This window comes from Solea solea, chromosome 16 (genome assembly GCF_958295425.1).
Source record: "Solea solea chromosome 16, fSolSol10.1, whole genome shotgun sequence".
In the NCBI taxonomy this organism is placed as follows: Eukaryota; Metazoa; Chordata; class Actinopteri; order Pleuronectiformes; family Soleidae; genus Solea; species Solea solea.
The window spans coordinates 6,973,093-6,987,867 of record NC_081149.1 but is presented as its reverse complement, the minus strand read 5'-3'; the positions used below and the strand labels follow the sequence as shown (position 1 = coordinate 6,987,867).

General features: G+C 38.2%; 2 protein-coding genes across 2 annotated transcripts in view; both read right to left on the bottom strand.

Moving 5' to 3' along the window:
• Nucleotides 1-1,320: 1,320 nt before the first annotated feature.
• Nucleotides 1,321-2,069, bottom strand: cmc4 (C-x(9)-C motif containing 4 homolog (S. cerevisiae)). Its single transcript, XM_058653963.1, has 3 exons — nt 1,851-2,069; nt 1,704-1,763; nt 1,321-1,610 (listed from the first exon to the last, which is right to left on the bottom strand). The coding sequence occupies exons 2-3, from the start codon at nt 1,759-1,761 to the stop codon at nt 1,471-1,473; spliced, it is 198 nt and encodes a 65-aa protein (XP_058509946.1). The 5' UTR covers nt 1,762-1,763; nt 1,851-2,069; the 3' UTR covers nt 1,321-1,470.
• A 266-nt stretch (nt 2,070-2,335) lies between these two features.
• LOC131475237 (hemicentin-1-like) overlaps nt 2,336-14,775 on the bottom strand; it is a 32,802-nt gene continuing 20,362 nt past the window's right edge. The window contains exons 15-20 of the mRNA XM_058653212.1: nt 14,243-14,509; nt 12,610-12,761; nt 4,860-5,094; nt 3,777-4,109; nt 2,837-3,094; nt 2,336-2,742 (exon numbers count right to left, since the gene is read on the bottom strand). Of these exons, the coding sequence (XP_058509195.1) occupies nt 2,735-2,742; nt 2,837-3,094; nt 3,777-4,109; nt 4,860-5,094; nt 12,610-12,761; nt 14,243-14,509 (1,253 nt within the window). The 3' untranslated portion in view covers nt 2,336-2,734. The remainder of the gene's footprint in view (nt 2,743-2,836; nt 3,095-3,776; nt 4,110-4,859; nt 5,095-12,609; nt 12,762-14,242; nt 14,510-14,775) is intronic.

Below are 14,775 nucleotides of genomic sequence, written 5' to 3'. Positions count from 1 at the left end.
TCGCAGTCCCCCAGTGTTTTATTTTGAAGGAGAAAATCTTTATTCATAAAATATTCCAGTCTCGTATAAAGTACCTAAAAGCGATACTTGAGTAAAAGTACAAGTATCTTACCAGAAAATGACTTCGGTAGAAGTGTTATAATAGTTGTATAATATTACCTAAAAGTAAAGTCAAGTAAAGGTCTTAAATTATATGACTATATTTACTGTACTTAAGTATCAAAAGTAATTTTCTGTTATGAAGTATTAAAATAGTGAGGAGTTAGGATTGAGCCATGGCTCAATGGTAGGGCGAGTTGTCTTTCAACTGGAAGGTTGTGGGTTCCGTTTCTGGCTCTGCTAGTCTAATATGTGTCCTTGAGCAAGACACTCATCCCCATGTTGAAGCATGTGAATGGGGGAAAACTGTTGTGTAAAGCAGCTCATCAAGACTATATAAGCACTATATAAATACAGACCATAATAACAACCCTTCTTGGAAATGTGGAGTAAAAGTAAAAGTTGCTAGAAATATAAATAACAAAGTAAAGTACAGATATGTGAATTTGTACTTAAGTACAGTAACAGAGTATATGTACTTTTTTTTTCTTCTTTTTGCGGAAATCAATTCAATTATCAAATTGTTTCCCTTGATAAACAATAAGAAACAGGAACACATTTATATTTGTATTACAAAAATATGCATATGCATCCTTTTCTGTAAAGTAACTTATATAATTCTTTGACATGTATGTGATTTGTATTGGGTTAAGGAAAGGGACAATGCCTATCAGTAAACATTTGAATGTAAATACATTGTCAGGTTGCTAATTCCCGCCTGTCGTCCCTTGGCAGGTGATGTTACAAGGGAAAAAACGAGGGAAAAACCAGTAAAAACAGTGACATAAAAGAAAATACATACATAAAAACGTATACATAAATGATAATGTAGTGCCATTGTCATCGAATGATTTAGGTACATATTATTTATTATATGCTCATATTTGTACATAAACGTAGGTATTGTTCATAATCAGTTCTTTGACATTACCTAATTACAATTATGTTAGTCGATTCTGACTTGGTTTATTTAAAACATTAAAAACATAGACAAAAAACAGTGCATTTCCTCATAAATTAAGACCTATGACAATATTTATTAGCTATTTTCCAGTTTGTTTAAACTAATCTCTTTTCATTGGCCGTTGACACAATTGAAATTGTTGATATATATATATTTTCTGTCACATCCATGCTGCATGTATTATTTCATTACTGGTCATATAATGCTGTATTGTTCTTTCTTTACATGAATGTAGTTAAAACAGAACACGCATGAAATAATCTGGATATTTCCAGGCTCCCTTTAATAATAACAATAATAATCTTACACATGGTGAAACAAACAAACAGTTTGCAATGTTTCTAACACAAGGTTAGTCAGACAACAAATTGATACAATGTGACGTCATGACATTAAATAAGTGAAGTTTATAATGTTTTCGTCTTGTCCTCCGCAGGTTTGGGCTCCCTGAAGCCGGAGCAGCACACGGATTTCCCGGCCCGATTCTCACAGCATCTCCGCATCTCCTGGATCACATGGTCACACATTCTCTCCACGTACCTGTGAGCTGCAGTTAATTAAAACAACGTCAACAACGTGAACTTTATCTGACGACACTGAACTAAATAGTGTTGTTGTTGTTGTTTCTCTTTGAGTGTACCTTGTAAACACTTCTGAATTTCACATGCCTGCTTTTGACACGGGTCTTTCTGGGGCATGCCTGAAAATATATTAACGCATAAATGAATAAAACCAAACACGATGACGATGACCGTTCGTTTTAAGTCATAATCAAGATCGCTCGCACCTCAGTCGCTTTAATTAACGTCTTTATAGATGTTTTAAAAAAGAGCTTCTTTCTCTGTTTAGGGTCGACAAGCTAACGTTAGCCGCTAAAGTCAATACTGGGCTTCCTTCTCTGCGGATTTTCAACAAGTTTAAACGTGCATTACCGCCACCTACTGGACTGGAGTCTGGATTAGGAGATTGGTCAGGGGAAAAACCTTCAGACCTTGTTTCTATTTTTCTAGTATAACTACATATAACAGATAACAAAAAGTTATTAATGAAACCACCAACTCTCAGGTGCAATTATTAAAAGATTACTACCAAAGTCACTTCCGCCTACAATGAGGCCCACATGAATCATCTCTTACTTGGGGAAACAGCGACATCTGGTGGTTTGCCTAAAATATTAATCTGGAAGACTCTCAAAACCTTATAAGCCAAAAAAATGTAACATTTATTTAAAAATTAAATCAAATAAACAATAAAATAAAGGTGAATAACGACAACGTTTTTAATTTAATTTTATTCATAAAGACATTAAAGGAAACAGTTGATATTTACAGGAATGATCTGCTTATCTTTAACATTCAGTGGTTTCTATGTTATTGTGCAGCTACTCGCTTATGTTACAAGATAAATGTATTGATAGGAAAATAATATATATATATATATTTATATAAATTAGAAACAGGATATGACATGGGAAGCATAAAGACATAAAGCCTAAACTAATAATAATCTACTGAGAAAGAGTATGTTCATGTTAAAATACTGTCAAAATAAAGTATATTCTGGTCTTTTTCATCGTGAGATGTTAAGTCAGACTCTTATAAATATCTGTCGAGTTGTGAACACGTTTGCCGACGTCTCTGCACGTGTCCAGCGCCTCGTCTCCAGATCACTTCAAACACCTGAGTGAAGACATAAAGACACTGCGGGTTAACAACACAAAGACACTGGAGAAAATGTTGACCTCCTCCTCACCACCGTGATCCACTCATTCACCTTTGGTCTTGACCTTGAGTATGAACTGCTTGCTCTTCTTCTCCAGGGCGTTGGAGGCGGTGCAGGTGTAGGTGCCCGGCGGCAGCGAGGACGACGTCAGGACGGCGTCATCCTCCGACCTCTCCTGCTGCACGGGATGGGACGACTGCCAGCTGTAAATGGGGGAGGGATTTCCTGTGGCTGTGCAGTTTAAGGAGACGTCGGCTCCCGCTGCGATGTCCAAAACTTGTGTTTCAGGACTGAGGAACATTGGAGGAACTGGAGAGGAGATGAGGACCAGGTTCATTCAGGTTCATTCATTAGGACCAGGTTTTGATATCCACGAGGACGGTCCTCGAGGAGTAACTAATACAAGACAACACACACACTCTGGTTTCCAAGACCTCAGAGGACATTGCATTGATTTACATTAATTTCCCGGAGACTTAATTCTAACCTTAACCACAATTCAAATCTTAGCCCTAAACTTACCCAGTTCCTCGGAAATGAAGTTCTGCCTCATTAGGACCAGGTTTTGGTCTCCATGAGACTCACAATCATTTCCTGGACACATATTCTAACCTTAACCATCACTAGTACTAGCCTAACCTTAACCTTAACGAACCTGAACCTCATCCTAACCACACGACATGTCATCACTTCAAAATGTAATAGTTTACTTTAAGGGGACTTACTTTTTGTCCCCATAAAGAAGACAAGTCCCCAAAATGGGATTGTGAACACAGGTCCCCACAACATGAGTAATACCCCTAATACACACACAAACTCCTTTTTATGGCTTAGTGAGGACACCTCATAGACATTCCCTAGCCCTAAACTTAACCTAAACCCAATTCTAAGTCCAATTCTAATCTCGGAAACTAAGTCTTAACCCTTAAAAAAATGCCCTTAAAGTTGCGTGGACCTCACAGTCCAGGGCAGTGACAGGTTGAGGACTCACAGTACACTGAGGCGTTGAGAGGCTCTGAAGTCACGGCGGGAGACGGTTGTGGTCCCTCCGGTCCAAGCTCGAGCTCCGCGACACACCTGTACTGCGCTCCATCCTCGGCTTTGGTTGGCGTGACGAGGAGAACGGAGGACACCTGGACGGGCGAGGAGGACGTGAGGTCAGAGAAGGAGTGGTTGTAAACCTCCGTCTGTCCCCGGTACCACCTCAGAGTGAGGTACTGGACGGGAGCCACGTTTTGGACCTCACACAGCAGCTGGTACTCTCTGCCCTCGATCATGGGGCCGGTGTGGTTCACAGGCCTGATGGAGACGCTGTCCGGGGTTTCTGGACAAAACATGGATTTTGAGTATCATTACTTAAAATACTTAAGGGTTATTTTACACCTTATATTTTATTTTTCTGTGTGTCAGCAGTAAATCCCTGTAAATCCAAGGAGCACATGTCCGTCTGTCTGTCTGTCTGTTAATCCCATAACTGTAGACTTTGGCCACGAGACATTTATAGAACTTGCTAAAAAAAAAAAAAGCAGCACATTTGCCCAATCCAATGAAAAAGTTTGCTGGAAAAAAATCCCCCTCAGTTTTTCTGAATTAATCAGATATTTTTTTCCCAGCTCAGTTTCTCTGAACAAATAGAGATATTTTTTTCTGAATTAATGGTAATTTTTCCTGGAATTTTCTCAGCTCTGTTTCTCTAAATTAACAAGGAAACTTTTCCTGAAATCTTCTGTTTCCAGAATTCTTTTTCTCTGGCTTTGTTATTAATATTATTATTGTTGTTATTATTATGTTTCTGAAAATGTTTTTTCATCGTAGTTTTTTTGAATTATGGAAATTATTGTTCCTAATTTTTTTTTTCTCCCGGCTGCTTTTTTTTTGTGATAGTTTTTCCTGAAAAATCTTATTTATTGGCTCAGTTTTTCTAAATGAAGGAGAAAACTTTTCCTGAAATGAGTTTCAGCTCTGTACAATATTCTTCAAGACAGTACACAAGGGTGGAGATGACCTATGACCTCGCTTCCATCGTGATCTAAGGTCTGATTCATGTTGGAATGAAAAAGAGGAGCCGACTCACTGTAGAGGACGAGGTTGAGTTTCTCCTCACATTGTCTCGGAGCAGTGAAAAACACTCCGTAACAGATGGGCTCCTCGATCCAGTCGATGAGGCTGTCGACCTTCCACTGGACGCTCAGGTCCTGCTGAGTGTGAGCGGCGCTGATGACCGACTCCCAGCCCAGAACACGCACTGGCCTAGTGGCTTCGCAGCTGACGGACACCGGCTCCCCGAAGCCCACCACCACTCTGGAGGGCTTCAGTACGAGGGAGCAGCCTTCACCTGACACTGACACTGACACACACACAGAGGACAACAACACCATGAAATGTGCAAAAATATGTATTTATCCACATTATCTGACAACCAATGTCACTACTGTTACGAGAATCATTAATTTACCAAAGGATGTTACAAAAAACCTATACGTTTTTAATAAAACAATGTCATTAACATAAAATATTACGTTATCAAACAATCACTACTATCACAAAAACATACTTGGGTTTCCAAAAGTGTGACTAAATTTTTAGAAAATAACATTCTTCATAAACTTCATAATTTTCACTTAGGCCTACTATTTATTTGGATTACATTATGACATGTTAATGTTACAAACCACTAACAAAAAATATTACACTATGGTAAAATTAAACAAAAGATGAAGAATTTACCCAAAATTTGAGAATTTCAAAAAAATTTCACAAAATTGTTGAATTTCTAACACAAACATGTAACTAATATCACAAAAATGATGGGAAAAAAAGGACGAAAAACTTTACAAAATATTATAATGTTACTTAATTTATTTGACTACCAGTTTGTTTACTTACTATTTATTTGGATTACATTGTAACATGTTAATGTTACGAAGCACTAACAAAATATAACACTGTTGTAAAATGGAACAAAAAGATGTTGCTAACTTTGCATGAATTTACCCCAAAATTTGAAATTCTGTAAAAAAATTGTTTTACAAAATGTTGAATTTCTCACAAAAACATGTTACTAATATGCCAAAATATACTTATATTACAAAATATTATAATGTTACTAGTAGTTTTGACTCTTTTTTTCTTTTTAAAAGTACATTCTCAAAAAACTATTAATGTTTTTTACAAAAACATTTCACTATCTAGTTTAAAATATTTAGGATTTTTTTGTGCTAAATGTTAATGTTTAAGGCATATTATAGTCCGTAATCAGATGTAGATTTACAGTACAGGCTAGTGTAAGTGTTCTTAAACTAAATTACACTTTTAATCAATTTAACAATAATTGGCTTTTTTACTAGGGCTGTTTTTACAGTGTATAACTTAGAAACAGGGTGTAAAAGTGTAAACTTTAGTGTAAACTTACTTCTATATTGTGAAGTCAACAACTAGAGGTCATTGTTTGCTCAACAACATCACTTTCCTCAGACATTTCTAGGATGTTGTTCAAAAAATTCCCCCCAAAAACCCTTTGAAATGACAACATTTCTTTGCTTGTACAACTTTGTCAAATTTTGGTTGATTTTATCTACTTTTTTTAACATGTTTTTGTCTATTTTTCTGTTTTCCCCTTTTTTAAGAAACATTACAGTCTGAAAGTGGGTGTAGAGTCAGTGTTCTGACCAAGCTAAATTTGCTTACCCCACTGGAAATCTGAATCAGATTAACAATAATTGGTTTAGTCTTTTTCTTACTAGGGCTGTTTTTACAGTGTATAACTTAAGCCACAGGGTGTAAAAAAAGACGACTATACTCTGCACGTTGTGAAGTCAGGACAAAACCATTTCCCTCAGACAACTGCAGCATCAAAACATTATTATCATATATAACATCAGACATGTGAGGGAGGAGGGGTTAAAAAAAGATGAAGATCTTACCGGAGTAAAACATGCAAAAGTTCAGAATCCATCTCACGACGTCGATCCCCATTTTTATTTTTCTGCACCGAGTGAGCAGTGGATTCAGAGGGGGGAGCCGAGCCGGGGGGAGGCGAAGAATTCCAACTTGGACTTGAGCTTAGCAACTCTGCGGGGAAGCGATGTTTGAACAAAAGGGCCCTGGCTGTCCCAGCTGACTTTGTGTGTGTGTGTGTGTGTTCTTGTATGGGTTCCTTTTTGAGCACCAAAAAACTTGTATACATAAGGAAGTGAGGACATTTTGGGAAAGTGAGGACATTTTGGCTGGTTGTCACATTCTGACACCCCTAAAAGATCTGGTTTTAGGGTTAGGGTTAGAATTAGGTTTAGGGTAAAGGTTAGGGTTAGGCACTTAGTTGTGATGGTTAAGGTTAGGGTCTAGGAGATGCATTATGTCAATGAATGTCCTCACTATGAATGCTATACAAACATGTGTGTGTGTGTGTGTGTGTGTGTGTGTGTGTGTAAAAAGGGGAAACCGGGAAGTTGAACAGGTGGCAGGCCTCCACAAAAACACAGTCCAGCCGTTTGTGCTGCAGCGAATCTTTACTTCTGTGCAATGTCTTTCTCCACCTTAAAGAATCTACATTTCTTTGGTACGATGTATTGTTTATTTATTATTTTATTGTTTTATGTATTTAAACACAAATAGTTTTAACTACAACATTGGGAGAGTATTACAATTGACTTTTTAAGTAATATTTGAACAATATACAAGTTAAATTGAACTTTTTTTAGTGGTGTTTAAACACAAACAGAGTTATATACACCATGGTAAAGAATTAAACCTGACTTTTTAAAATAATATATGAACAATAAACAAGGTAAATTGAACTCTTTTCGTGGTGTTTAAACACAAAAAGTGTTAACTACGCCATGGGAAAGTGTTAAAATTGACTTTTTAAGTGATATCTGAACAATAAACTAGTAAAGTTGAACTATTTTAGTGAAATTTAAACACAAAGAGAGTGAAATAAACCATTGGAAAAGCGTTAAAATTGACCTTTAAGTGATATTTGAACAATTAGTGCAACTACAAAAATACGTCACTATAGAAAATATGTAACAAGAAGTAAAATGTCACTGGAGACTTGAGCTGCTCTTTATGATTAATGACACTCAAGGGTGTGAAAGGTTTAATATCTTAATGATTCTCTTCACGTGCCTGACTGAGGTGTGGCCGTCGGTTTGATTTCAAACCAGAGATTTGTATCTCTGTGACAGCGAGAGCCTGTTTTTCAGGAGCTCAGAGCTCAGCTCGGCTCGGCTCAACTCAGCTCGGCTCGGCTCGGCTCGGCCCAGCTCGGCATGTGGCTCGACGAGTCTCACACTGTGAGCAGAATGTCGCGCTGAGCATCAGATGAGGCCGCACTGGGAGAAACCGGACTCTTTACACGGACGTATTTATATTTATGGACAAGCACAGCTGGGAATCTGGGAGGGCAGCGCAGTACAGTGCAGCGGGGCCTCTTTCACTTTCTCTCCCCTGGAGGTTCAACCGTTTATAATAAAAGCTTTTTTAAAAACCAGGACACCATGACAAATTAAGCAGTAGCCACTGCCAGGTCGTCATAGCAACACATACACAAACAGAACAGAGTAGAGTTGAAACGACGGCAGCTGAACGTAAAGAAAAAAGAAACAGGTTTATCTTGGCAAGAGAAAGAGAAGGAGAAACAAGTCTTTGTCTTCTTTAAATGCTGATTAGTATGTCAGACTCAGCGCTGGATAATCTAAACCAGACTGAATGGGGGGGGCACAAAAGAAGGCAGGGAAACATTTGATGTTTGACTTCAGCCAAAGGATGTCACTGACGGATTAACCCCTGACGATGGGGAAAATACGGAAGAGGATTAGGACCACATGTAAAAAAATAAAATAAAGATAAAATAAATAAAACGGCATGAATTCTGAGATTAAGTCATTATTCTGGGATTAAAGTTAGACTTTTTTTCCCCCTCAAAATTCTGTCTTTAATCTCAGAACTTTTTTTTGCATGTGGCCCTAATCCTCTTCTGTAGTAAAAGAAAACAAAACAACAACACATCGCTGACTTTTACATTTTATTCAAAGTTTTTTGTTTTTTTCTGACTGGCACAAATCAGTCGAGCTGCACGACGTCGTGGCTCATGTTCAGCTCGTACAGCGATAACAAAGCATCGTACGAAAGGATCGCAGGAAACCACGTTATATGATCAGTCTCTTCAGTGCAAACACATTATCATCATCATTATTCCACAATTGTACCGGTGTGTAGATTTAAAATAATAATAATAATAATAATAATAGTCATGATAATAATAATATAGTAAAACAAGTTACACAGTAAATGTTGCAGTCTTATAATAACACTTTTCGAGTCAGTTCAATGCCAATTCTGATCAGGAGTCACACAGATATGGTAAGTGGACTCATTAGGTCATATCTGAACAATGAGTGTTAAATAGAACTTGTTTATTGCTCAAATATCTCTTAAAAAGTCAAATTTAACACTTTCCCATGGTGTATTTAATTCTTTGTATCTTTAAATACCACTAAAAGAGTTAATTGGTGTTAAATGGAACTCTTTTAGTCGTATTTAAACACAGAAATAGTTAAATACACAATGGGAAAGTGTTAAATATGACTTAAAATCACTTATAAAGTCAATTTTTACACTTTTCCAGGGTGTATTTAAATCTTTTTGTGTTCAAGTGCCACTAAAAAAGTTAAATTTGCCCACCTTTTAGTGCCAGGGTGTATTTGATTTGATCCCAATTGGAATTGGTGTTAAATGAAATCTTTTAGTGGAGTTATTTTAAACCCTGCAACAGTTTCTGCGTAACGACACGGACACAGACATTAAAAAAAACAATTAAAAACAAACTGAAAAACACCCTCAAGCAAATATAGATAATGCAGCTGTAGTGAAAACAGAGAAAACACACACACACACACACACACACACACCTGAGTGGGTCAAATTTGTGCCTCGACAAACCCACTATCCTTTGCTGTTAAAGGGACAGTACGGGATTTCTGAAGTGGGGTTTGTATGATGTATTCATACATAAACATAAACTTGATGGTGTGTTTTTGCTCTGAGCACTCCCTGTGCTGGAGATCAGCCGGGTTTTTAATCGCCATTAAAACATTGGCGGGGTCTCGGTCAAATAGGATTTTGTGGCTCCAGATTCATTTTATTTGGGTGGAGATGGAGGCAAAAGATGTCTCTTTTCATTCTAAAAGGTTGAAGCTCGGTCAGTCTTTGTCTTATTTTCCTCCAAGTACCACCGGAAGAAGCTCCTGTACCACTGGTGCTACGCGTACCACAGTTTGAGGACCATAGCAAATGAAACATAAACTTAGAAACTAAACAGCCTCTCTTGCGCCGCGCTCTGTAAAGCATTTTTTTTTAGCTGGATAGTGGAGCTGTTAAGTTTATTGTGTTATTGTCGTGGCTTTGGTCCGCCATGAGAAGAGACACAGAAGGCGTTCACTACCCTGGGTCACATGACTCTCTGTGACGCGGCTCAGATGTACAGTTATGTAAACATCACACCCTGAGTTTCTGTTGAGTTTGAGAGACGGACTGAAAAGATGAAAGATAAGACTGTTGCGTCTCTCTTAAGACGAGGGCTGCAGCCACAAATCAGTGATTTATGATTTTTTACTAAATTAACTGCCAAAGAATTAACAAAGAGATCACTAAAAGTAAATAATTCTCATCGTTTCCATGTTATTACATATTATGGACTAGAGCTGAAACAATTACTCTATCACTTGATTATTCATCGATCACCAAATTAACCGACAACTACTTTGATAATCAATTTTTTGCTTTGGAGCTTTTTTCATGATTAAAAACAAGATATCATCATTTCCATGTTTGACAAACACTGATCGGCATTTTTCAACATTTTATGGATCAAACGATTACTCGATTCATCGGGAAAATAATCTTAAAGTGTGTTGCATTCTGGATAATCAATAAATACTTGACAGATGAATCTAATTGCAGCCCTAGGAGAAAGACGAGACATTCTCCTTTCTTACAGCGAGTTCAGTCATGGTTTTTTTGTTTTGTAAACATTTCCTTGCGTAAAATGAGGTGAATGAGAACACAGGCTTTCAAAACCCCGACGTTACAAAACAGCACAAGAGAGCTTCCTCACGGAGGCTGCGGTGGCTCAACACTTCCTGTGTGCAGCGAGCTAATGCTGCGTTCCATTTACATCGGAACTTGGAACCTGGGAGTGTCGACCATAAAAACACCCCATAGATGCTCTACATAGGACATGTCCAACGACACAAGCCTGACCCGGGGCTTTACCGTTCCAAACCGTACGGTAAATCATGATGGAATCACGACACGTGGCTAAATCATTTCTTTCACCTGTAACTAAACAAATAAACTCCTTAAAAACCTAAAACCCCCACGTCAGAAATTCAAAATCATCCCTTTAAGGCTGGATAATGAAAACCAGGATAATGGATAAAGGAACACACAGTTATATCGGAGGTGTCCGACGGTATAATTCGGCTTAGTCAAGTTAGTCTGCGTCATACAACGCGTTACACCAAAACGAGAAAGAAAAAAAAAAAAAGGTTTCCATGATTGTCTTGTTGCCATGGTAGCATAAAGTGGATGAGCCCTCTTATGACCATCATGATAGTCAGGCCGCCTGGGTTCATTTTGGTTCAATGAGTGAGATAAGATAGCGTCAACTTTCAATATCTGGCAGTTATTCAAGCGTTTAGCAATTTGCCGTACTGAGAAGTTATCTAGTTATCACAAACGGTCGAGGAGTCATTGTAGTGAATCAGAGCATTTCATTGATTATCATTTAAACGTCTCAGACGCTGGCGGGGGCCGGTGAGGACCAGCCCGGATCGTACCATGTAGAGTAAACTGTGCCGTTTCGGTCATTCGTAGGCCTGGTTCACAGCGGACTGATGTGTTCCGTGCTCATGTTAACAGATTATAGTGTTCACGCCGCACGCCTGAGACGTACCAACATTATTACATAAACCCGACACCACTTCACAGGAGCATTAGTGTCTCGACTGAATCTGAATGCATAAAAAAAACTAAATGATTACATTTTTAAAACTATTTTTAGCAGCTGTGGAGGAAAGAAAGCCATACGTATGATACAGTTCTAGCACGGCTTGACTCGGCTTGGTTTTTTGTTTTTCACCAGTACTGTACTGGTGAATCTTGTCTGTGATTGGACGGTCGTAACCCTAACCCTAACCCCCATAGACAGGGCGAAAGGCGGGAGTCACACCCTGGACAGATCGGCAGCCTATAGTGGTTGAATTTTCTAGGAGTTGCAGTAATGAGTAAAGAACGCATGCCAAACCCTGTCGGAAACAGAAGGGTTCACTGATTCTAATGATTCAGTTACACTGCCCATCACTAGATACCAAACCAAGTAGAGAAGAGCCGAGTAGTGCCAGAACTAAAAAAAAAAAGTGCCGCTTGTATTTGTCATCATTATTAGAGATAAACCAGAAACTGAAGTCATAAACAGAACGGCGGTGTGAGGAGGAGACACGCCAAGCACCCACTGTGAACAAGGCTGCACCGACAGAGAAGACACCATGCCCATTAGGTCTTTAAAGCTGGAGTAGACGGGATATTTCCATTTTTTGTTGAGTGTAAATCAGCCTTGGGGGAAATCTGGGCCTACATGAGCCAAATTATTGGCTCCTCCACTAACTCACAATTGACATCAAACAACCACCCCGTCTACTGCACCTTTAAGAGCTACGAAACTGTCATGTACACAACAAAAAAATACTATTTTCTCTGGAAAAAAGCCATGCAAAAATAATAATTACACTAATAAAAGAAACTTTAAAAAGTCAGTCTCATACAGGTCCTGATGAGGCAGGTTGTCCTCTGACGTAGCCGCCTTTACAGGCCGAAAATGTGCCGTTAGGCGTCAGAGTAAGCAGACCGACAATGATGACGACGACTCCCAGGGCCACAAAAACTCCAATTATGGCTGCAAATGTCGTTGGATTCCCTGTGGGAGAGGGAGTTTTAATTACATTCACTCTCTCTCTCTGTGTGACGTTACGCTCTGGAAGTGTTTCTCCGTTTATGATAAACCACACATGCCAAGATGCAAATGAAAACTAGGAAAACAGCTAGTATTATCCCAGCCGTGGTTCCAGGGTGACCGCCTGATGGGGAACAACAGTATGAAGGAATTATAGGAGGATTATTTTATATATATATATATATATCTATATCTATATCTATATATATATATAGATATAGATATGTTTAAAAAAATATATACATACATATACATATATACATACATATATATACATATATACATACATATATACACATACATACATACATACGTATATATATATACACACACATATACATATATACACATATATGTATATATATACACATACATATATATGTTTAAAAAAATATATACATACACATATATGTATATATATATATATATACACACATATACATATATAGATATGTATACATATATACATATATATGTATACATATACACATATATACACACACACATACATACATACATATACATATATATATACATATACATATATATATATATATATATATATATATACACATACACATATATATATGTGCAATAAAGTGATAAGAAAGTAAAAACAAAGGGGATAGATCATCGGAGTACTTGACGACCAACAGATTTCTGTTTTAGGGAAATAAAACCAAAATCGCAAAAACGAGCCGTTTCCCAATTCACAATCAGTGAAAAGGACAGAAAAAGAGACAGAGACAAAAAGACAGAATGATCAGTTGTCCGGATGTGCAGAAGCAAACTGACTGTAGCTTTTCGACTTTGCATAGTTTATTTTGCATAGTAAGCAGACTGAATGGAAAGTCCTGTGGTGAAACCTCCGCTGTGTTGAACACTTTTTGGAGCTCAGCACACACCACCTATTCTTCCCCCCACTCAGTCTGTTTTCTGCTATAAAACTAGTAAATTGGTGGAGGGCTGGGCGATCATACGATAACTAGATATATCTCGATAGACTAAGCAGGTCTGGTTGCGTGAACAAACTCAGCCCCTCCCTCAGGTAGCAACCATGCTTGCAACCTGTAGAGTGGCCAGAGCCTCTGGAGTGAGCAATGTCGTACCGTGCCGTATGATAAACAAAGACGTAAGTGAGGCAGCGGCACATCACAAAGCCAAGGACGTGATCAGCAACTATCGATATCAATCAATATGAACTCGCTATATCGTGATATGCTTTTCAGCCATATCGCCCAGCCCTAAATTGGTGTAAAGACTTCCAGGTTGGTTTCCCAATTTCCGTTTATTTGCACATCCAGACAACTGACCTTTCCGTCTTTTCCCCTTCTCAATGATGGTGGATTTTCGTTTTTCATATCCCTATTTGTAAATGGTAATCGGGAAAAAGTTGGTTGTCAAGTACGCGGACCAGATGTTGTAAACCAGTGACGTTATCTTACCTGGGGGTTCGACGAGAGTGATATATTTGGTCTTCATTCCCTGGCTGTTGGACGAGGTGCAGGCATACGTCCCCGGAAACTGAAGGAACTTGTCCAGGGCGAGTCGCTTGTCATTTTTGAACTTGTCCATCTGCTCTAAGGCCTGAGGGAAACGCCAGCTGTAGACGGGCGGCGGGTTTCCTGTCGCCGCGCAGTCTAAATACATCACTTTTCTCTCCGCCGGAACCTCCAGTGTCTCATTTTCAGGCTTTTTGAAAGTGGGCGCGTCTATTGACATAGTGAAAAACAACAGGATGAGGATGAATAATAAATACATCAAAAACAGTCAAACTAAACAAGTGTAAAATTGGAGAATTTAATTCTACCGTATTTTTAGGGGTTGGAAGGGGAATCGATACAGTGAAATATTGCGATATTATATCGCTTTTGAGATGATTCTTTTTAGCATATATTTCTTTAATTGAACTACAAATAAACAATAAACTTATAAGTATAAAAAAAAGGTTTCAGTCCACAATATATGAACGTTAACG